Below are 21,657 nucleotides of genomic sequence, written 5' to 3' on the forward strand. Positions count from 1 at the left end.
CTACAACAAGTGAGATGGGTTGGCCAGAGGCAGGGAAGTCCAGTGCTTAGAACAGAGGAACAAGAGTTGAGAGACTTGGATTCTTTCTGCCACTGACTCTCACCTAGTGTCCTTGGGCAAGTCACGTAACCTTTCTACTCTCATTTCCCTATCTGCGGTGGGGACTAATACTTCCAAGCTGACAGGAGTGTTGTGCAGCTTCAGTTAATGGCAGCAAAGGGCAGTGTGGTTCTTGGATGAAAGGCACTGTGCGTGTGCATCTGAATCTGATTAAGTGCTGGGTCTTTGAGTGCCATCCTGTTCAGCTCTGAAAATACACCCCTGGGCTTTTCTCCTCTAGCCCATTGTTTGTGCATCCGAATCCTCTGATTAGTAGAAACACCACCCTGCGCGTATGAGGAATAACCCAGGGGGTGGTGTAAGTGCGCAAGAGGGAGACCCAGAGAGTCCAGGGTTCCCTCCCATGGGCACAGAGGGCAAGGTTAGGCTCTGGTAACATCAGTGCAGGTTTCTCCCCTTGCAGATTAGCTAAAAAGAAGAAAACCGGCAAGAAAAAGAAGGTGAAATTGGAGGAAATGGTGAACCCCCCTGCCCCCAGTGCCACGGAGGCTGGCAGAGACGGTGGCACAAACAGACTGAGTGAAGGAACTGAGCTGAAGACAGACAGGAGGCTGCCCTCTCCGGAGGGCCAGGAGAGGCTAGGAGAGAGCAGCAAGCACTCGGCCCTGAGCCAGCTGGGCCTGCGGATCCCGGAGATGAAGGACACCTCCATGGAGAGCATGGGGCAGCCGCTGAGCAAAGTGATTGAGAAACTGAACGGGCAGCTGGACCCCAGTGGCTGGAACTGCCCCGTCGACCCCCCCAATCAGTCCTTTCGGACTGACATGCCAGAGGAGACCCCGGATGGGCCGCCCTCTGGCAGCTATATCGAGCGGATTTCGACCCCCATGGACTTCTACCGCTTTACCGTCGAGAGTCCAAACTCTCCTGCGCCAGGTGGTGGCGACCATGACCCTACAGGGGCTGGCCAACCGCCATATGTTCCTGGTAGCCCTGAGGCTGCTGGACAAGATGAAGAAGGAGGAGAAGGAGAAACAGCTGGGGCGGTAGAGGACGCTCAGGAGGAGGCAGATAAAACCCAAGCCAGTGAAATGGAAACTGGCAACATGGAGGCGCTCAGCAGGCTGAAAGGAGACCAGCCCAGTCCCTCTCTGAGCAGCGCTGAGGACTCGGGGGTGGAGGAGGGACAGGGCAGCCCGTCGGAAATGGCCCATCCATCGGAGTTCAGGTAAGGCGAAGGGGGTAGGGGGTGTCTTTGCAGCAGGACAGCTCCGACTCTGAGGATCTTTGGGCAGGACCAGGAAAGCAGCAGTGTGGGGAATGGCTCTCCGGATAAAGTTTCCCCTCCATGGGCGAGAAGAGCGGCTGTGTGAGACCGTTTGCTCCCCTCCTTGGTCTGAAGGAGCTGGGAGTTGGGGGGTGATTTTTGGGCGGGGGGGGTCTGCCTTTTGGAATTGGGGGTTTCTGTAAGAGTTGGCTAGTGCTAGCTGAGATGTGCAGTTGGCTTTGTCTGGGTACTGGGGGTGGGGTGTTAAGTGGTTGACACGGGTGCCAAGGGCAGGGATAGAGGCCATGATATGAACTGAACAGAGCAGTCCATAAAAGAGGGGAGGCACAGCCCACCCATGTCATCCCAGATTTCCCCTCTGCAAAGGCAGGCCCTTCTGAGAAGTGGCGGGGAGCAGGAGGTAGGAGCCAGGGAGGGGCAAGAATAGCCACTTTACCCTGTATATTCACTGCTCCCGCCAGTGACCCCTGGTCACATCCCCTGCCAGCCTTTGGCACAGCTTCCGCAGGAGCAGCTCACAGGTGAGTGGCAAGTTCAGAGCTGAGGCCACCCCAGGACTCGGGAGCTTGCAGTGCTACCTCATAATCCCACCGCCTGCTGGGACCTGAGGACGTCCACTACTGCACCTTGGGGGTGCGCTTGGGGCCCCTGAGATACTTCTGCAGGGAAGGGTCCCTACATATCAAACCCTCCTTCCCACTTCTCTCAGGGTGGATAACAACCATCTATTGCTGCTGATGATCCATGTCTTCCGGGAAAACGAGGAACAGCTGTTCAGGGTAAGTCTGGCCATGTGAAGGCAAACGCCTTCCTCAGCCTCCCTTACAGCAGTTGTGGTGCTGAATGTGGGTTATTGACTGAAGGCTGGGAAGGAGGCACTAGCATCTGGGAACTGGTGGGTTCCTCTCCGTATGTACTCCTTATCTGCCCGGGCAGCAGGGAATCTTCAGGCAGGTCCCATCTACACTAGGAAAGGTGCTGTGGTGCTGGGGATGGAGTGGAAGTTAAGGATAATCTAGGCATGGCCGAATATCTAAACAAATACTTTGCCTCAGTCTTTAATAAGGTTAATGAGGATCTTTGGGATAATGGTAGCATGACAAATGGGAAAATATGGAGGTAGATATTACCATATCTGAGGTAGAAGCAAAACTCGAACAGCTTAATGGGACTAAATTGGGGGGCCCAGATAATCTTCATCCAAGAATATTAAAGGAATTGGCACATGAAATTACAAGCCCATTAGCAAGAATTTTTAATGAATGTGTAAACTCAGTGGTTGTACCGTATGACTGGAGAATTGCTAACATAGTTCCTATTTTTAAGAAAGGTAAAAAGAAGCGATCTGGGTAACTACAGGCCTGTTAGTTTGACATCTGTAGTATGCAAGGTCTTGGAAAAAATTTTGAAGGAGAAAGTAGTTAAGGACATTGAGGTCAATGGTAAATGGGACAAAATACAACATGGTTTTACAAAAGGTAGATCGTGCCAAACCAACCTGATCTCCTTCTTTGACAAGGTAACAGACTTTTTAGACAAAGGGAATGCAGTGGATCTAGATTTACCTAGATTCCAGGAAGGTGTTTGATACCATGCCACGTGGGGAATTATTAGTTAAATTGGAAAAGATGGGGATCAATATGAAAACTGAAAGGTGAGTAAGGAATTGGTTAAAAGGGAGACTACAGCGGGTCACGCTGAAAGGTGAACTGTCAAGCTGGAAGGAAGTTACCAGTGGAGTTCCTCAGGGATCGGTTTTGGGACCAATCTTATTTAATCTTTTTATTACTGACCTCGGCACAAAAAGTGGGAGTGTGCTAATAAAGTTTGCAGATGATACAAAGCTGGGAGGTATTGCCAATACAGAGAAGGACCGGGAAATCATACAGGAGGATCTGGATGACCTTGTAAACTGAATTTGTGTGGGGGGGTGGAGGGTGAGAAAACCTGGATTTGTGCTGGAAATGGCCCACCTGTTGATCACTTTAGATAAGCTATTACCAGCAGGACAGTGGGGTGGGAGGAGGTATTGTTTCATGATTTCTGTGTGTATATAAAGTCTGCTGCAGTTTCCACGGTAAACATCTGATGAAGTGAGCTGTAGCTCACGAAAGCTCATGCTCAAATAAATTGGTTAGTCTCTAAGGTGCCACAAGTACTCCTTTTCTTTTTGCGAATACAGACTAACACGGCTGTTCCTCTGAAACTTGTAAACTGGAGTAATAGTAATAGGATGAAATTTAATAGTGAGAAGTGCAAGGGCATGCATTTAGGGATTAATAACAAGAATTTTAGTTATAAGCTGGGGACGCATCAATTAGAAGTAATGGAGGAGGAGAAGGACCTTGGAGTATTGGCTGATCACAGGATGACTATGAGCCGCCAATGTGATATGGCTGTGAAAAAAGCTAATGAGGTCTTGGGATGCATCAGGAGAGGTATTTCCAGTAGCGATAAGGAGGTTTTAGTACTGTTATACAAGGCACTGGTGAGACCTTACATTGAATACTGTGTGCAGTTCTGGTCTCCCATGTTTAAGAAGGATGAATTCAAACTGGAACAGGTACAGAGAAGGGCTACTAGGATGATCCGAGGAATGGAAAACCTGTCTTATGAAAGAAGACCAAGGAGCTTGGCTTGTTTAGCCTAACCAAAAGAAGGCTGAGAGGAGATATGATTGCTCTCTATAAATATATCAGAGGGATAAATACCAGGAAGGGAGAAAAATTATTTAAACTCAGTAACAATGTGGACACAAGAACAAATGGCTATAAACTGGCCATCGGGAAGTTTAGACTGGAAATTAGACAAAGGTTTCTAACCATCAGAGGAGTGAAGTTCTGGTATAGCCTTCCAAGGGAAGTAGTGGGGGCAAAAGACCTATCTGGCTTCAAGATTAAACTTGATAAGTTTATGGAGGAGATGGTATGATGGGATAACATGATTTTGGCAATTAATTGATCTTTAAATATTCATGGTAAATAGGCCCAATGGCCTGTGACTGTGATGGGATGTTAGATGGGCTGGGATCTGAGTAACTACAGAGAATTCTTTCCTGGGTATCTGGCTGGTGACTCTTGCCCATATGCTCAGGGTGCAGCTGCTTGCCATATTTGGGGTCGGGAAGGAATTTTCCCGCTCCCAAATATGGAGGAGGCCCTGGTGGTTTTTCGCCTTCCTCTGTAGCATGGGACACGGGTCACTTGCTGGAGGATTCTCTGCTCCTTGAAGTCTTTAAACCATGATGTGACTTCAATAGCTCAGACATAGGTGAGAGGTTTATCGCAGGAGTGGGTAGGTGAGATTCTGTGGCCTGCATTGTGCAGGAGGTCAGACTAGATGATCATAAGGTCCCTTTTGACCTTAATATCTATGAATAATATCGTTAGTGCATGGCCTCATTATAGCACGTCTGCCTTGTGGAGTAGGTGAGACCTGAGGGTGCCCTGGAGCCATGCTGCAGACAGGGGCATTTCGAAGGCTGTGGCGCTGTCTGGGGACACGGTTATTACACGGGCTAGAGAACCCAAGTGCACGTCAGCCATGGAGGAGGCCACCGCATGCTGACTGGATCCCGAAGCTCGTAGCTTTGCACAGTGGAGATGGAATTGTGGCCCTGCTGCACGGGCGCCCATGGTAATTGTGGGCAGTGAGCATGGAAGCTCTGTTCTTTATGTGTCATCTCTCCTCTTCTCGCAGATGATCCGAATGAGCACTGGGCACATGGAGGGGAATCTTCAGCTGCTCTATGTCCTGCTGACGGACTGTTATGTGTACCTGATCCGGAAAGGTAGCCCATCCCAGTGGCCTCTCTAAATTACCTTCCTGGGAGGCACCATGGAGGCCGGCAGGGGTCTTTGGTCTTCAGCAGGGGGTTTACCTGTAGAAGTCTAGATGTATCGTGAGGGTGGCGTGTGGAGTACACACCCCTATGGAAAGGGCCATCTGCCCCATAGGTTCACACCACAACCAGCTGGCTCCAGGGCATTCGTAATGCTACATATCAGCTGTTGGGGGAACCAGAGAGGGGCAGGCCTGCTTAGGTGACAGGCACGGTACCTCACCAGCCAGTCTGCCAGGGACAACCCTTCTGGCCCCTAGAAGTTCAGATCCCCTCCTCCTGCTCCTCAGAATCCCTGGGCTGCTAGTTCTGCAGACTGAGCTCCTGCTGCTAGGCGGTGGGCGAGATCTGGGCAAATCTCTGTACTGCGTCTGGGGAGCGTCCTCCCCATCTGCCCATACACCTGTCCTGTGTCCTATGCTAGGAGCCGCAGAAAAGCCGTACTTGGTGGAGGAGACCGTTTCATACAATGAGCTAGACTACATCTCGGTGAGTCCAGGCCTGTCGCTCGCAGGGTGCAGCAATGCGCTGGGGGAAGCGGAGAGGATGTGAAGGAAAACACCTCTTGCTTTGCCTGGCTTTTCCAGTCCCCGGGGTCTGTCCCTCCTCTTGCTGTTGGAGGACGCTGAAGAACGACTCTTCCATGGCCGGGAGGTTTGCAGGCTCAATGCAGGTGACCTAACTGGGGATGCAGAGGGAAGCGCCTTTGCCTCCTCAGCCCTCTGGTGCCACCTCTACCTGCCAACATCCTCCCATCCCAGCTGTTGCTCTGCCACTTGGGCTCTGACACAGCCCCTGCTGCTGGCTCCCCCCTGTGGCCTTTAGTCAGCAGTACATCAGCCTTTTCAGGGCACATTTGGGGTGCCTTTCCAAAGCCTTGTCCCCATCCTGCTCCTCAGCCTCCCTAATGAGTGCTTGTGTGTTACCACGACAGGTTGGCCTGGATCAGCAGACAGTGATGTTGGTCTGCACCAACCGTCGGAAGCAGTTCCTGCTGGACACCGCCGACGTGGCCCTTACAGAGTAAGCTCTACTGTTGTGTGCAAACGGGTTGATCTTTCCATGCGCCTGGGGTTATTTGTCGGCCACTCCCCTAAAGCCTCCGGGCTGCCCCTTATATCTGAAAAATTACTTGGGAAGCAAATGCAAGTGATTCTAGTTAAGGGTAGCATTTGGGGAGGGGCTGGATCTCATGATCTCTCTTTCATTGTTGTTTAAAAGTCCCAGGGCTGTTGCTCAGATTTGATGATTGGTTTAATTACAACAATTTAGCCCCCCACAAATGGTTTGACTTCGATTGCATTAAAAATTGCAAAATGCTCCCAATAGCTCCCTCTGCTGGTTGACATGCTGTGCTGTCTGCAGGGCCTGCTACTTTCAATACCTCTCTAATTATCTTGACGCTGCTTACATTTGTTTGGTTCCCAAGACCCGCTGGGGTGACCGTGTTTTGCGGTGAATGGCTTTGCCTGTTCTTATTGCAGAAGAAAGGTTTGACATTAGCCTTCCTCCCATGATCGGGCAGTGACTGACTGGCCGCAGACAGAATAGGGATGAGGACAAATTGTCGGGTTTTGAGTTCACTGGCAAATCTGCAGCTTTGCTGTCTCCATGTTGGGCAGGGAGAAGGTGGCTTGTGCCCTCTTGGACTCTTTAGGCCCTATGTGACCTCTTAGGCAGCACTCTGGACAGCTCTCTCGTAAGCCAGTTGAAATGTTCTCTGTTTGTTTTCCTTCCCAGTGTGTTACTTCAACGGGGCTTTGTAAGTTCAGGTCCCTGAGAGGAGCGTTCTCAGGCTCCTTCCCAGAGATCAGCAGCTTCAAAGCTTCCATTTCCTTGGACTCTTACTTTATATCAAGACCCTTTAGCACCTTTGGGCCCCCATCCTGCAGTTGGATCCATGTAGGTTGAACCTTGTGAACCCCTTTGCGATATCTGTGGGAGGCATGGGTCTGCCCCTATGGACCTGATTGCAGGATTGAGTCGGCACTATAATTTCTGAGCTGGCATCCCAGCTCTCCTTGTGAACTGTGCTCCAGAGGGGTGTTAGTCCGAGAGGTGACCTCAACGAAGATCTCCATTCTCCCCTCCCCCAGGTTCTTCCTAGTCTCCTTGAAGTCAGCCATGATCAAAGGTTGCCGAGAGCCGCCGTACCCCAGCATCCTCACCGACGCCACTATGGAGAAGCTGGCGCTGGCCAAGTTTGTGGCCCAAGAGTCAAAGTGCGAGGTGAGGTGGGAATTAGGAGTATCTTGAAATATTTTCTTCACTGACGTCTCTTCTTACCAACGCACCTTCTGTGGAGAGGGGCTTCTTACTGGGCTCCTGCACTCTATTCTGTAGTGCGTTCCCACAGGTATTAACTCAACTGTGCAGATCAGTCCTCGCCACCTGTCCCTGTTGTGGTCTGTTCGCTGCTCCATACCACCCCAGAGGTGGCTGCAGTTTCAGCAGTGGGGTCCTTCAGTGTCCCATCTGTCCTGCAGAGGGCTGGGCTGAGTTCAGTTGTTAGGAACTGCATGGAGACGCTCCAGTGGAAGGTGCTCTGTACCATGATTACACTGTATTAAGCCTTGTGCCATGTAGTCCCTCACAGGAGCGATTCTCTGACTTGCTGCCCGATCCTTTTCTGTCCAGGCCCTTAAGGCTCTCAGAGATGTGTCCTAGAGATGTGATTCCTGCGGTATGGACCCCCCAGGCCAGGCTGCTGCTGTCCCTGGGATTAGCCCTATTGCTGTTAGGCCTGGGAGATTGGTAACCCTTTTGCTCAGTCTGCTGGTCTGTCTCTCACAGGCTTCCGATGTGGTCGTGCGCTTCTATGGCCTCATTCACTGGGAGGACCCCATGGATGAGACATTGGGACCGGCCCCTTCCCTTTATGCTTCTTCTGAGAACTCGGTCACTAAAGAAGGCATCCTGCATTACAAGTCTGGGACTTCCTACCTGGGGAAGGAGCACTGGAAGACCTGCTTTGTGGTGCTCAGGTGGGAGCTGGGACTGCGTTCACAGGGGCGCTCTGACAGGTCTGGAGTGTGAAGTGCTGAGGGAAGGCAATGCAGTGGGGAAGCCTTGTTGCTTGGTACAAACAGCCTTGTCTGGAGGAGCCTGGACGCCCCTGGGCGAGTTCAGGATGGAAAGACACCAGAAATCCCATCCCGACCGTCAGCCCTTATTGACCTTAGCAGATTGGCACCATAATATAAGGCTAACTTTTATCCAGGAGCAGGAGTGGGCCTTCTCCACACCCCTCATACCTTCAAATCTCCCTCCCGCCCACCCCCATGGCTGCTAGATCGGGCGTTGTTTGGAGCCCATTATTGTTTCTGCTCCAGTAAAGCCAAGTGACCCCTCGGGGCAGAGCCAGAGCTGGGACTTGGGTCCAGTCCTGGTTGCTAATAGCAGCAGCCCAGGGAGCTAAGCCCTGGGCAGCCTGCACTTGATGTAAATGATACTCTTCTTGCTGCCCTTGTTAATGTTGTACCATGATAGCAAGAGAGAGAGAATTCCAAAGATCCTATTGTCCTGAAGCCCAGGATGAAGTCCCCTGATAGAGACTTTATCCAATATCCAAGTGCAGACCTGACCTGTGCTTCCTTAGCTCTCGTTCTGGTGAGGGACACGGGCTCCGGCTACAGCCAGCCTCTCATAGCATCAGTGTGGCTCAGTCCCGTCGCAGCCTGTGCTTTGCTAGCAGCAGGAATCCACTGTCTAGCAGGGAGGGAAGTTTATATGACAGCTGCTGGGCTAAAGTGAGGGGAGGTTTGTGTTGCTGGTCAGGCGGCACTAGCTGAGTTATCTGCTTTGTCTTGTGTTTCCAATCAGCAGCAATGGGATCTTATACCAGTATCCAGACCGTACTGACATTATCCCTCTGCTCTCCGTGAACATGGGGTAAGTGGGCACTAAGCATGTTAGCTGTGGTGCAGTACTGTAGCAATGTTCCTCTCCCTACTGAAGTTGTACCTGCCGTAGGCAGTTGATCGTGTCACTGGGTCTCATTAGAACTGGCCTGTGGAGTGAGCTAGGGTGTCTTTGTCTGCTGGAAGGGATGTGTACGCTAAGTACATGTGTTACATCTCTGCACCTCCCAGTCTCTCACACCAGGAGAAGGCAGCAGCCCACATTTAAGCTGAAGCGGAGAGCGGTGGACAGTCTTGGATGATTGGTAATGCGAGCCGGAGCCTTTCACCTGTATTTCACCAGTTGAGATCTCCCAGCAGCAGGGAGAGAAAGTCAGTGATATCTGAGGGGCATTTGGCCCTATGTGAAATGAGTTGGGGGGAAGACCTCAGGCCAGTCCCTAGTGTGCAGGGGTCTGTGTTCCACATCAGAGACTACCATTACAGACAGCTGACGGTCAAATGAGCCATGGAAACTGGACTCACCCGCCTGCCCCCCAGGTCCCTGCAGGTTGGGACTGAGGTACGGAAGCTGGGCAAGGTGAGGCCACTTGTACTGTGCTGGAGATAAGTGCATCCACTTCCCAGGACTGTCGATCCAGCGCTAAGATCATTTGAAGCATACATCTGCTGGGGATAACTACACAGGAATTCCCCAGCGGTTGGCAGGCTGTTAGCAGTGATCCCCATGCTAAGGTGCAGAGATCAGTCACTGAAATACAACATGGCAGAAACTCTTCTCTTTCTGTGTTAAGTCAAAATTAGTAGGGATCTGGGAGTCAGGACTCCTGGGTTCCATTCCTGTCTCTGCCACCGACTCCTTGTGTAACCTTGAACAAGAGGCTTAGTCAGTGACTCGGTTTCCCCATTTATAGAAAGTGAGTTATTGTTTGAAGCTTTAGGTCTAAGCATGTGCACAAGTGCCTGTGAAATCCGTGGGAGCCCCAACCTGTATCTGAGAGCAGAGTATTCCCGTTAACAATACGGTGTTCCCTGAGTTTGGACCCTCCCATGTAAATACCTTCCCCACCCCCACCTCTACGTGCCCCTCTAGGGGCTCTCTGCTAGCCCACCTCACTTGCTCTCCACTCCCGGATGGTGCAGAGGAAGAGAAGCCAGGTTTCTAAGCCATAGTGATTAGAACCAACAAGTCAACTTGCACCTGGGGACCCAGTGCTGCTCAGAGGGCCTGGACGTGCTGGACTCACCGGGACTCGTTTCACCGAGCACTGAGTTTGCATTCTGTGCCAGCTGAAGCTTCAGAGGGCGTTGCGCTAACCCAACGGGAGGTGGCGAAAGTCTGAGGTGATGGTGAGACCAGGAATGCCACAGACTCTGAGCTACCTAGAGACGGCCCAAAGCAGGCCTGAGTCATCGCTGCTAGCTTGGTGTCCGGAGGGGTATAATTACTCTGGGATTGTGAGCTTCTTGGGCAACGAGTGCTGCAGTGGTATATCCACCCCGCTACCCCCACCCAACATTACCTCCATCCACTCCAGTCCGAGCCTCAGCCAGCTTGTCATCGGCCAGGCCCCAGTTTTGGCCAGACATTGAGAAAGCTTGGAATCGACCAGGCCGAGATCAGGAGCTGTATGTCAGAGCTAAGAATCAGCACAGCCCCGAACACCTCCCAGTCACTTCCAGTGGCTTCTCATGTGCATTGGAGTGGGGGAAAGGGCAGAACGAAGCCCAGAATCGCCCCACATGAGGGGTCCTCCGGCTGATGGAAGGTGAGGAGCCTCAGGGCCTGTGAGAGGAACCTGGTGATGTTGAGGCATGTCCTGCCCTCCCTGGAGCAGTGTGCCCAGACGCATGGTGCATCTGGGACCTTTGCTCTCCTCCCTTGTGGTCATCTCTTAGTCTCTGATCTCTGCTTTCTGATCCTTTCAGGGGGGAGCAGTGTGGTGGGTGCCGGCGATCGAACACCACAGATCGCCCCCACTCCTTCCAGGTGATCCTGACCGACCGCCCTTCCCTGGAGCTCAGCGCCGAGAACGAAGAGGAGATGGCAGACTGGATGCAATACTTGTGCCAGGCCGTATCCAAAGGGGTGAGCAGCTCCCTGTGCGCTCGCTGATCTGTGTGCGGCACAGGGCCACTTTGAATAGTGCCAGGCTATGATCCGTTTTCCTGACCCTGAAGGGAAACCTGCCAGCCAATGAAACCGTTGTGTAACACTCTGCAGTTAGCGTGCAAGAGGTGTGGGGGGGTGGAGATGAGAGCTGCGGTCCAGCATCGTCGTCATCTGTAAATTACACATCGTTTTGTCCATCTGCTTCACATCCATCCCATGCATAAAGGAGCCAGGCTCTCCAGCCCCCTCCCAGGGGTTCATTGAAACCTGTTAGAGGGCTTATTCCTTCACCCTTCCACTTCCCTGGTCCTTCTTGCATGAACAGAGAGCAACAATACCCGAAGTCCGAAGGTGCAAACAATTCGATGTTTATTGGGGTGAACTTTCAGCAAACTTAAATCCAAGTTCCTTTTTCCTTATTTTCGAATCCTAACTTACTTCCTGTTTGCCCCTAATTTATATACTAATATTCTCAGCTATACCTTAACCAATCATTTTACTGAAATTTACCTAACCAATCCTAACACAGGTTTCAGAGTAGCAGCCCTGTGAGTCTGTATTCGCAAAAAGAAAAGGAGGACTTGTGGCACCTTAGAGACTAACCAATTTATTTGAGCATAAGCTTTCGTGAGCTACAGCTCATTTCATCGGATGCATTCAGTGGCTAACATATTGTAACATGATTAGCTAACCAATTATATCCCACCACCCTAATTAGTTTACACACAGCAAAATTAATTATACAGCAGACAGAAACAATCAGAACCAGACAAAGACCATGCAAATAAACAATAGCAAAGTGGGAACTATAATGACAAAACAATACAGAAGTGAGGATTTCACAACTACATCTATAAAGACTTAAGGGTTTCCCAGCTGTGTCTATTGATAAGCGAGTTCTTACCAAACAGAAAACTATCAAACTAAATTTCCTTTTACATCTTCTAGGCTCTTCCCTTTCTCTGGAGGTGATAGATCGGATTACCTTGCTAACAGCCCCAGATTGTCTTATTTCAATATGACTGGTTTGAAATGTGTGAGGACGTGGCCTTTCGTTTTCCAGCTTATCCCTGCTCCCACTGCTTAGCCAAAGGCCTTAGCTTAAGAACAGAGCCTCAGACTGTCACATGAGAGAAGGCTCTTACACAGGCAGACAGTGCTTTTGATTCTTTCTTTTATACCTCTCTAACTAGCTAAATGATAAACATAGACCTACATTCTTAAAGTCTAGGCCTTTACAGACAGGCCCGAATATCTGTATCCTAACACTCCCCCCCCCCTTTTTTTTTTTCTCTTGGGATTTTTCTGCCCAGGTATTTCTGGAAAAGAGCAGGACATATGGAGACACACTTCCTGATAGGGCCAGGCAATCAAGGTGGAAGGTGTCGATATTTCATCTGTCCCACTGCCCGTTGTGTAGTACTGTGCCCTGCACCTTCTCTCTTACGGGCATACCACACCTATTCCAATTAGTGTTCCAGACTTTCACCTGCCAGCCAATGAAACCTTTGTGTAGCACTCTGCAGTAAGCATGCGGGGGCGCCTGAGGGCTGCAGTCCAGTATCGTCGTCATCTCTAAATTACACACTGTTTTGTCCATGATCCCATCTGCTCCACATCCATCCCGTGCGTAAAGGAGCCAGGCTTGAACCCCCCTGATTGTAGCTGATCATTCTGAAGCAGAACCCTCTGGGGTCACTTTCCACATTGGGGCAGTACTTGGTCCTCGGTACCAGGTTTGTAAAACGACTCTGGCTTTGTAGACTGCAGTCTCTTAGACGTCTGCCGTGCCCATAGCATCAAGTGGTGGGGTCATAGAATCATAGACTCATAGAATATCAGGGCTGGAAGGGACCTCAGGAGGTCATCTAGGCCAACCCCCTGCTCAAAGCAGGACCAATCCCCAACTACATCATCCCAGCCAGGGCTTTGTCAAGCCTGACCCTAAAATATCTAAGGAAGGAGATTCCACCACCTCCCTAGGTAACACATTCCTGTGTTTCACCACCGTCCTAGAGAAAAAGTTTTTCCTAATATCCAACCTAAACCTCCCCCACTGTAACTTGAGACCATTACTCCTTGTTCTGTCATCAGCTACCACTGAGAACAGTCTAGAGCCATCCTCTTTGGAACCCCCTTTCAGGTAGTTGAAAGCAGCTATCAGATCCCCCCTCATTTTTCTCTTCCGCAGACTAAACAATCCCGGTTCCCTCAGCCTCTCCTCATAAGTCATGTGTTCCAGTCCCATAATCATTTTTGTTGCCCTCCGCTGGACTCTTTCCAGTTTTTCCACATCCTTCTTGTAGTGTGGGGCCCAAAACTGGACACAGTACTCCAGATGAGGCCTCACCAATGTCGAATAGAGGGGAACGATCACGTCCCTCGATCTGCTGGCAATGCCCCTACTTATACATCCCAAAATGCCATTGGCCTTCTTGGCAACAAGGGCACACTGTTGACTCATATCCAGCTTCTCGTCCACTGTAATCCCTAGGTCCTTTTCTGCAGAACCGCTGCCTAGCCAGTCAGTCCCTAGTCTGTAGCGGTGCATGGGATACTTCCGTCCTAAATGCAGGACTCTGCACTTGTCCTTGTTGAACCTCATCAGATTTCTTTAGGCCCAATCCTCTAATTTGTCTAGGTCCCTCTGTATCCTATCCCTACCCTCCAGCGTATCTACCTCTCCTCCCAGTTTAGTGTCATCTGCAAACTTGCTGAGGGTACAATCCACACCATCCTCCAGATCATTAATGAAGATATTGAACAAAACCGGCCCGAGGACTGACCCTTGGGGCACTCCACTTGATACCGGCTGCCAGCTAGATATGGAGCCATTGATCACTACCCTTTGAGCCCGACAATCTAGCCAACTTTCTATCCACCTTATAGTCCATTCAGCCAGCCCATGCTTCTTTAACTTGCTGGCAAGAATACTGTGGGAGACAGTGTCAAAAGCTTTGCTAAAGTCAAGGAACAACATGTCCACCGCTTTCCCCTCATCCACAGAGCCAGTTATCTCATCATAGAAGACAATTAGATTAGTCAGGCACTACTTGCCCTTGGTGAATCCATGCTGAATGTTTCTGATCACTTTCCTCTCCTCCAAGTGCTTCAGAATTGATTCCTTGAGGACCTGCTCAATGATTTTTCCAGGGACTGAGGTGAGGCTGACTGGCCTGTAGTTCCCAGGATCCTCCTCCTTCCCTTTTTTAAAGATGAGCACTACATTAGCCTTTTCCCAGTCGTCCGGGACTTCCCCGAATCGCCATGAGTTTTCAAAGATAATGGCCAATGGCTCTGCAATCACATCCGCCAACTCCTTTTGTCCTCTCGGATGCAGCGCATCCGGCCCCATGGACTTGTGCTCGTCCAGCTTTTCTAAATAGTCCCGAAACACTTCTTTCTCCACAGAGAGCTGGTCACCTCCTCCCCGTGCTGTGCTGCCCAGTGCAGTAGTCTGGGAGCAGAGCTTGTTCGTGAAGACAGAGGCAAAAAAAGCATTGAGTACATTAGCTTTTTCCACATCCTCTGTCACTAGGTTGCCTCCCTCATTCAGTAAGGGGCCCACACTTTCCTTGACTTTCTTCTTGTTGCTAACATACCTCAAGAAACCCTTCTTGTTACTCTTAACATCTCTTGCTAGCTGCAACTCCAGGTGGGATTTGGCCTTCCTGATTTCACTCCTGCATCCCCGAGCAATATTTTTATACTCCTCCCTGGTCATTTGTCCAATCTTCCACTTCTTGTAAGCTTCTTTTTTGTGGTTAAGAGCCGCAAGGATTTCACTATTAAGCCAAGCTGGTCACCTGCCATATTTACTATTCTTTCTACACATCGGGATGGTTTTTCCCTGTAACCTCAATAAGGATTCTTTAAAATACAGCCAGCTCTCCTGGACTCCTTTCCCCCTCATGTTATTCTCCCAGGGGATCCTGCCCATCAGTTCCCTCAGGGAGTCAAAGTCTGCTTTTCTAAAGTCCAGGGTCCGTATTCTGCTGCTCTCCTTTCTTCTCTGTGTCAGGATCATGAACTCAACCATCTCATGGTCACTGCCTCCCAGGTTCCCATCCATTTAGCTTCCCCTACTAATTCTTCCTGGTTTATGAGCAGCAGGTCAAGAAGAGCTCTGTCCCTAGTTGGTTCCTCCAGCACTTGCACCAGGAAATTGTTCCCTACCCTTTCCAAAAACTTCCTGGACAGTCTGTGCAATCCTGGGTCCTGACTCAAGGAGCCCCCGCATGCTGAAGGGATCCCCTTTTCCATACTGCCATGGTGTTGATACATAGCGCTGGCCAACAGCCGTGGTGCTCTGGGGCAACGACTGTCCTGCCGGGAAGGAGACCAGGCTCAGGCATGGCTGGGGGGCCCAGTCTCTGGGGCACGGAAGCAGCTGGTGAATCAACCACTGCTTCCCCCTCAGCCAACAGAGCGGCCCTGGCTTCGAAGCACATCTGTCTGTTCAGACGCTTGGCCAGCCCCTCCCCAGAGCATCTGAGCACTGTCATTTCTAGGGCCTCTGTGACTGAACCAAAAGGGCAGCTCTCGAGGGATCCTTAAGATAAACAGTGAGGCAGAGTCTCGTGCACAGCCCAGGATTTGAAGCTGCAGAGGCGACCTGGAGTAGGATCTTGGAGAATGGGCCAGTGGAGGGTGGGCAAGATCCTCTGCTGGCGTAAATCAGTGTGGCTCCACTGAAGTCATTTACATCAGTTGTGGCTCTGGGCCTGGGAGTGGCTTCTATCTCAGGCACACGCAGCAGCGTCCGGAGAGAGACCCCTGCACGTACGCTGGGGCTGGATGAGAAGCAGAGCATTGTGGCCTGCAGCCAGCAGGGTGACTGGTTCTAACAGTTTACCTTTCACCCGCCCCCAGGTTATCCCCCAGGGCGTGGTCCCCACGCCTTGCATCCCCTGCTGCCTTGTCATAACGGACGAGAAGGCCTTCACCTGCCACGAGGATTGCCAGACGAGCTTCTTCCGCTCGCTCGCCACCGTGGAGCTGCCGGACGTGGCCACTGTCTCTACGGAAGCCGGCAAGGAGTACTGTATAATAGTGAGTGTGGGCACGTGTGTGGGCCTGACAGGCATACAGAAGGGGAGCTGGCTCCAGTAAGTAACCGCTGTGCCTCTCTGTTGGCATTTAGGAGTTTGCTCAGGATCGCAACCAGTTCATGCCCCCCTGGGTCCTGTACTTTAGTTGCACTACTGAACTGGAGAGGTTCCTCTTGGCGCTGAGCACTGTGTGGAGAAATATCTACCAGGTAAACAGGCCCAAGGCAGTGCTGGCAGCAGGGTGAGCTGCCTGTTCCTGCATCCCTAACTGGGTTAGGAGGCCCAACTGCGGGGAATGGGTGGGGCTGGCTGGTCTTGCAGAGGTTGGCCTGCATCTGCCTGCAGCTGGATCGGGTTCAAACTCTTGGCCTCCATGCTTAGGGTAAGAGAGCAGCGAAGATCCACTGAGCCTGCTGGGTCAACACAGCCCCCACTCCTGCCTTCTGCGGGTCAGGTTTGGTGGCCGTGGGGAGAGCTGTGTGCCTGCTGAGGGGGCAGGCACTGAGTGGTGTGCCTGGGGAGCGATGGGCAGTACCCATTGCTGGGGGTGTCACGTGGCTATCCTCACTGGAGGCTGCAGCTCACAGCCTGTATTGGAGATGAGTCAGCTGTGATGTGTGTCCTGGGTCCAGCGGGAGTTGGACGCTAATTTACACCAACTAGTGTCTGCTCAAGGCAGGCTCTGTCCAGGGATAACAGTGGGGGCTGTGGGGCAGGACTGAGGGGTATCAGCAGAGCTGGGGTGTGGGGACCCAGAACCAGATTGGCAGCGAGTGCCATAGGTCAAGAGTGAGGGGCATTGGGGTGAAGACTGGAAGAGCAGGGAGGACTGCAGGGCAGGCGGGAGAGGCATCAGGAGAGCATGGGGGGAGGCGAACAGTGACATAACCCATCCCCCACACTGCCAGCGCTGTTAGTCCTGCTCTTCCACAGACCCTAGTTTGTCTGGAGAGCCAAAGCAGTTTGTGGTGGTGGCGAGGTTCCTCAAATGGCCACGTGCCGCCCACCTCCTGGGCAGTGACCCGCAGGGTTCCTCAGGCCTGACGCAGCCCCACGCTGTGTTACAGTTTGTGCCAGTCAGCTGCAGTGACCTGTGGCTCTCTGGGTGTTCCAGGTTGATCTCCAGCACAAGGCAATCCAAGAAGCCTCGGTGAAGAAGAAATGCGAGGATGCCTTGAGCCTGATCCACAGCGCCTGGCAGCGCAGCGACAGCCTGTGCCGTGGCCGGGACTCCCGGGACCCCTGGTGTTAACAGAGGGAAAGACACAACCCCACGTTATAAGTGGCACAAACTAACCTACCCACCCCTGACACTAACTCTGTGGGGCAATCCTGCCCCTGTCCTGGTGGTGGCAGGTGCAGGCAGGCAGACTCTCTCCAGCAAACCAGCTTACGTTCTCCTTGGCAGTGTCTGAACTCGCTGCAGGCGGGGTTCCCAGTGATGTCCCTCTAGCTGGGAGCATACGTGTGTAAATCCTGGATTGGCTGAGCACTGCCTCTCAGCGCTTGCAATAGCGAAGCTTGGGCTTGTTGAGCGGAAACCTTCACCCTGCACCGTGGTACGTCGCTTCTCTGCTGCGTGGCAGTGGGACCATATGGTACCAGGCCCACAGCGTGGGAGTTAGGGGAGCTTCATCTAGGTCAACCACCATGCGTGGACACATGCATCAAGTTCTTTGTGCAGCGGGCCTCGCAGAGACTCTGGCTGGGTCCAGGCTCTCCTCCATCACTCAGCTGCCTCTGGGCAAGTTACTCTCTCCTTAAAGGAATAATAACCTAACATTAATGAGGGTGGGGTGGGTCTGGGCAGAGCGTTTGCTCATTTCATCATTGGGCACCAGACTGGGTCCGAGCGCTGATTAGTACTGATTAGTTGTTCATTTTAGAACACGTTAGGTTGTAAATGTGGTGAGATTGGAACACTAAATGGCTGCTGTGCATGTTTTATCCTTGTTAATACAATCGCAAACTAATGCACTGCTTCATCTCAAGGGGTGCTCATCCCCCCGCCCCAACACCTCTCCTTGACCATTCGTGAGCTGCATGGGCTGGGTCTTCTCTGCTCAGGAGATCTCTCTGGTAGTAATAGATCTCTGCCCAGGGCACATAACCTGTCCCATCACAGCCCTGCAAAGCCACAGCGAGAAAGAAAGATGTAGCTCAGGTAGAACAAGTTGCACCCGGGCTAGCTCAGTTTTCGGGCTATGGTCGTGGGTTCCTGGGTCTGATCTGATGTCTAAAAGGGGAGAGAATGGGAGAAGCTGGAGCGCAGGGTTGTGCTTGATCCAAAATCAACCCCCTTCTGGAAGCACAAGCAGCATGTTCAGCATCAGAGATGTTGGCCATTGGTATGTAGGCCCCTCTCTCTTCCACCCACTTGCCCAGTGGCTGCTGCTGGAGTCGTTAGGAGATTTGACACAGGCAAGGGGAAGTGTGTGAGAAATACTGAAACAAATCCAGGCAACCTAATGTAGGAGGAGCAGAGAGATTTAGACACATGGGGATTGAGAATTTCAGAGTATTCTAGAGGATTTAGACAAACGCCTTCCATTCATTTAACTGGAACATGTGTCTAAATCTCCTGGATTGCTTTCCAAATCTCAGCTTTGAGAGAGGTCGTACAAATATTGGAGAGCGGGGCAGGGGGAATATCTATTAATCCTTTGTGTGCAAAAGCAAATCCTTATGAAACTGGGGCCATGTAAGGTAACAGCAATTATCCACTGTGGAGAATGGTTTGGGGGTTTTATTTGTTTGGGAATTTTTTTAATAAGTTGGAGACCTAATGTAATATATATTCATGGGGCCTTTTTTTCAGGAGGTGAACTTTGTGACTGAATGTACGTGTATATACATCTGCTTCCTCTGCCCCAGAATAAATACTCATTGGTAACTTGGTGCCTGTCCTGCTGACGTCTGGCGAGCTGGAATTCTCTCATTGGCAGCTGGTTTTCCTCTGTGGCTTGCTCTAAACCATCACTGGTAATCTATGGGCCAGGATCATCATCAGTCTGGGGACTGAGGCTGGTCCCATTGCTGGGAGGAATGAAGGACTTTGAGAACCAAGCAGTGGGGTGTTGAAGTTGGAGAGTTTGCCCTGAAGGGCTCTGCCCACAGATTGAAACAGGAGGAGACCCTGAGCCATATAAGGAATCTTTAAAAGAAAAACCCCTGCCCCCTGTTACTGTGCTTAGCTGGACTCCCCTGGGCCTGCCTACGCTTTGTCTGGGCTAGACTGTTGCACAGCTTCCTATACCTAGGTATAGTTAAAGTGCTAGAACTCCCCTGGTGGGCATGCAGTTCTGTCAGTAAGGGTGCTTCCTACTGGTACAATGGTTCCCATGCAGAAAGGGGCACCTGCTGACCAGGTAGAAGGCACCTGTGTCCACACGAGGGGTTGTACTGGAAAAACAATCACACTCCTAACCTACTGGGAGAGCAGGCCTTGGACTAGAGCAGGGGTCTCAAAGTCAAATGACCACGAGGGCCACATGAGGACTAGTGCATTGGTTTGAGGGCTGCATCACTGACAAACCCCCATCGCTGCCCCCAGCCCTGCCCCCACTCCACCCCTTCCCTGAGGCCCCGCCCCTGCCCTACCTCTTCCCACCCCTTCCCTGCCCCCATTCCAACCCCTTCCTTTGATCACCCCCAGCCTGCCTGGTTAAGGGGTGTTTGGAGCTCCCAGTTTCCCCGCCCGTCTTTCCAGGAATGCAGGGAACTGGACCATTGCTCCCCACTGACCACGAGGGGTACTACAGTAACATTGTCACACCGTGTCACTTCATCCCAGATTAACCTTTCCACTCCTGGGTGGGTGGCTATGAAAGGTGGGAGAGTTGAGGGTTTCTGGTGGGAAGGGCCCCCTCTCTGATTTTGGGGATCAGATCCCTGACCCTAGCGCCCAGCCCTGATTCTGGGTTATGCAGTCGCTGACAGTGTCCTTGCAGGGGCTCCATGTTTGTCTGACTGCTCTGTGGGCAGTGTTGAGGATTCACTGGGCGTAGGCGTCTGGGAGGGATGGGAGATGATATCAAGTCTGAACGTAAAGTCAGCTGGGTGAGGTAACAAACAAACGTTCTCCTCAGCTGGGAGCTGGTGATTAATTTACCAACTTGTACTATTAGTCAGTTACTTACTTCGACCGGACTCAAATAAGGGACCATATGCACCTGCTGGCTAAGGCAAAGGCCTGGGAATTAGAATATCTACGGGCTCCTCCTGGCTCTGCACTGCTTTTGTGACCCCCTGGGCAGGTCTCTTCCCCTCGCTGTGCATCAGTTTCCCCATCAGTAAAATGAGGATGATGCTGACCCTGCAAGCATGCTGAGAGGATCAAAGGGAAGTTCTGCTCTGTAAAGTGACTGCAAAAAAGCGCAGAGCTTCAGCGAGTGCTGTGCATGTGGCTTACTGTGTTTAGAGGGTGGGGAACTAACTGTATCCTTCCACCTGGCTGATCAGCGATCCCCAGAAGATGATGCTCCCGTCCCTGAATTCTCCTCCATCCCTGGACAGCTGGCATTTGAGCAATGATAGAATAAATGTCAGATGGAATCACACGTTGGTTCTAGCCTAGAATTGGCCATAAGGCCGAAGCCCAGTTCCTGTTCTTGGGCATGCTAATCAGGTAACCGCAGCCCAGATCCACAGCAGCAGTTAGGGTCCTAGGTCCCCTTGATTTCAAGGGAAGTTGGGAGCCCCAGAACCTTTGGGGATCTGGGCCCAAGCCTTTTCTCCTTCCAAAACAAGGCTGTTTTGCAGGAGCCCCTCAGCCATGGGACATGCTCCTTCCAAAATCCCCTCAAGTGGTTGCCATCTTTTACTAGCCAATGTTCACCATGTCATAGTCACGGCGGAGGAGCAGCCCAGCACGGGGGGAGATCGTGAAAGTTATAAATAGCCTTTAGCAGCCTGCCTCCTATTGACTTTCAGTGAGAATTAGATGCCTAACTTTGATTAGCTTCCCTCCTGGTGTGGGCGTGCTCAGGAGGAGGGACCCCACCAGCCAGCATCTAAAAACAAGTGTGAGTGAGGTGCAGGATGGATACCAACCCCTGCCTCTTCGGAGTTTGGGCCACTCGTCTTCAGAACCCCTCCCTGGTTGGCAGCCCAGCTTCTTCCGTTAGATCGCAGGGAACATTGAATTGCCCCAGAACCCTTCTTGAACTTGCATCAGAGCTCATCCTAAGTCACCAGCTGCAGGTGACTGGAGGCAGGGGCTGCTATTTTCATGGCATTTCTCTGCCCTTTGGAAGGTGCATCTGACTCTGGAATGCTCTGGGTGTGGGAACAAAGGTATGCCTAGAAACAGTTGCAGTGCAAAGCACAATCCAGCCTGCTGCTCCGCAGGAGCCTACTCACCTGGAAGGCAAAGCACCTGGGAGCTGGGTCCAAAGAGAGCTGGTTGTTGCATCAGCCCCAATGAACTAATGCTCCGAGCTCTC

The 21,657-nt window shown here is 51.6% G+C and overlaps 1 protein-coding gene across 5 annotated transcripts in view; it reads left to right on the forward strand.

The window, feature by feature from the left end:
* PLEKHM2 (pleckstrin homology and RUN domain containing M2) overlaps positions 1–19,106 on the forward strand; it is a 68,763-nt gene extending 49,657 nt beyond the window's left edge. For 2 of the 5 annotated variants that reach the window (XM_073317193.1, XM_073317195.1), the window contains 12 exons: positions 524–1,288; positions 2,058–2,127; positions 5,048–5,138; positions 5,614–5,678; positions 6,124–6,212; positions 7,286–7,418; positions 7,983–8,173; positions 9,012–9,080; positions 10,979–11,138; positions 16,035–16,214; positions 16,306–16,422; positions 17,328–19,106. In XM_073317193.1, the coding sequence (XP_073173294.1) occupies positions 524–1,288; positions 2,058–2,127; positions 5,048–5,138; positions 5,614–5,678; positions 6,124–6,212; positions 7,286–7,418; positions 7,983–8,173; positions 9,012–9,080; positions 10,979–11,138; positions 16,035–16,214; positions 16,306–16,422; positions 17,328–17,465 (2,068 nt within the window). In that variant the 3' untranslated portion in view covers positions 17,466–19,106. The remainder of the gene's footprint in view (positions 1–523; positions 1,289–2,057; positions 2,128–5,047; positions 5,139–5,613; positions 5,679–6,123; positions 6,213–7,285; positions 7,419–7,982; positions 8,174–9,011; positions 9,081–10,978; positions 11,139–16,034; positions 16,215–16,305; positions 16,423–17,327) is intronic. The other 3 variants (XM_073317194.1, XM_073317196.1, XM_073317197.1) reach the window with 2 other exon arrangements.
* Positions 19,107–21,657: the final 2,551 nt, after the last annotated feature.

This window comes from Lepidochelys kempii, chromosome 18, assembly GCF_965140265.1.
Source record: "Lepidochelys kempii isolate rLepKem1 chromosome 18, rLepKem1.hap2, whole genome shotgun sequence".
Classification (NCBI taxonomy): Eukaryota; Metazoa; Chordata; order Testudines; family Cheloniidae; genus Lepidochelys; species Lepidochelys kempii.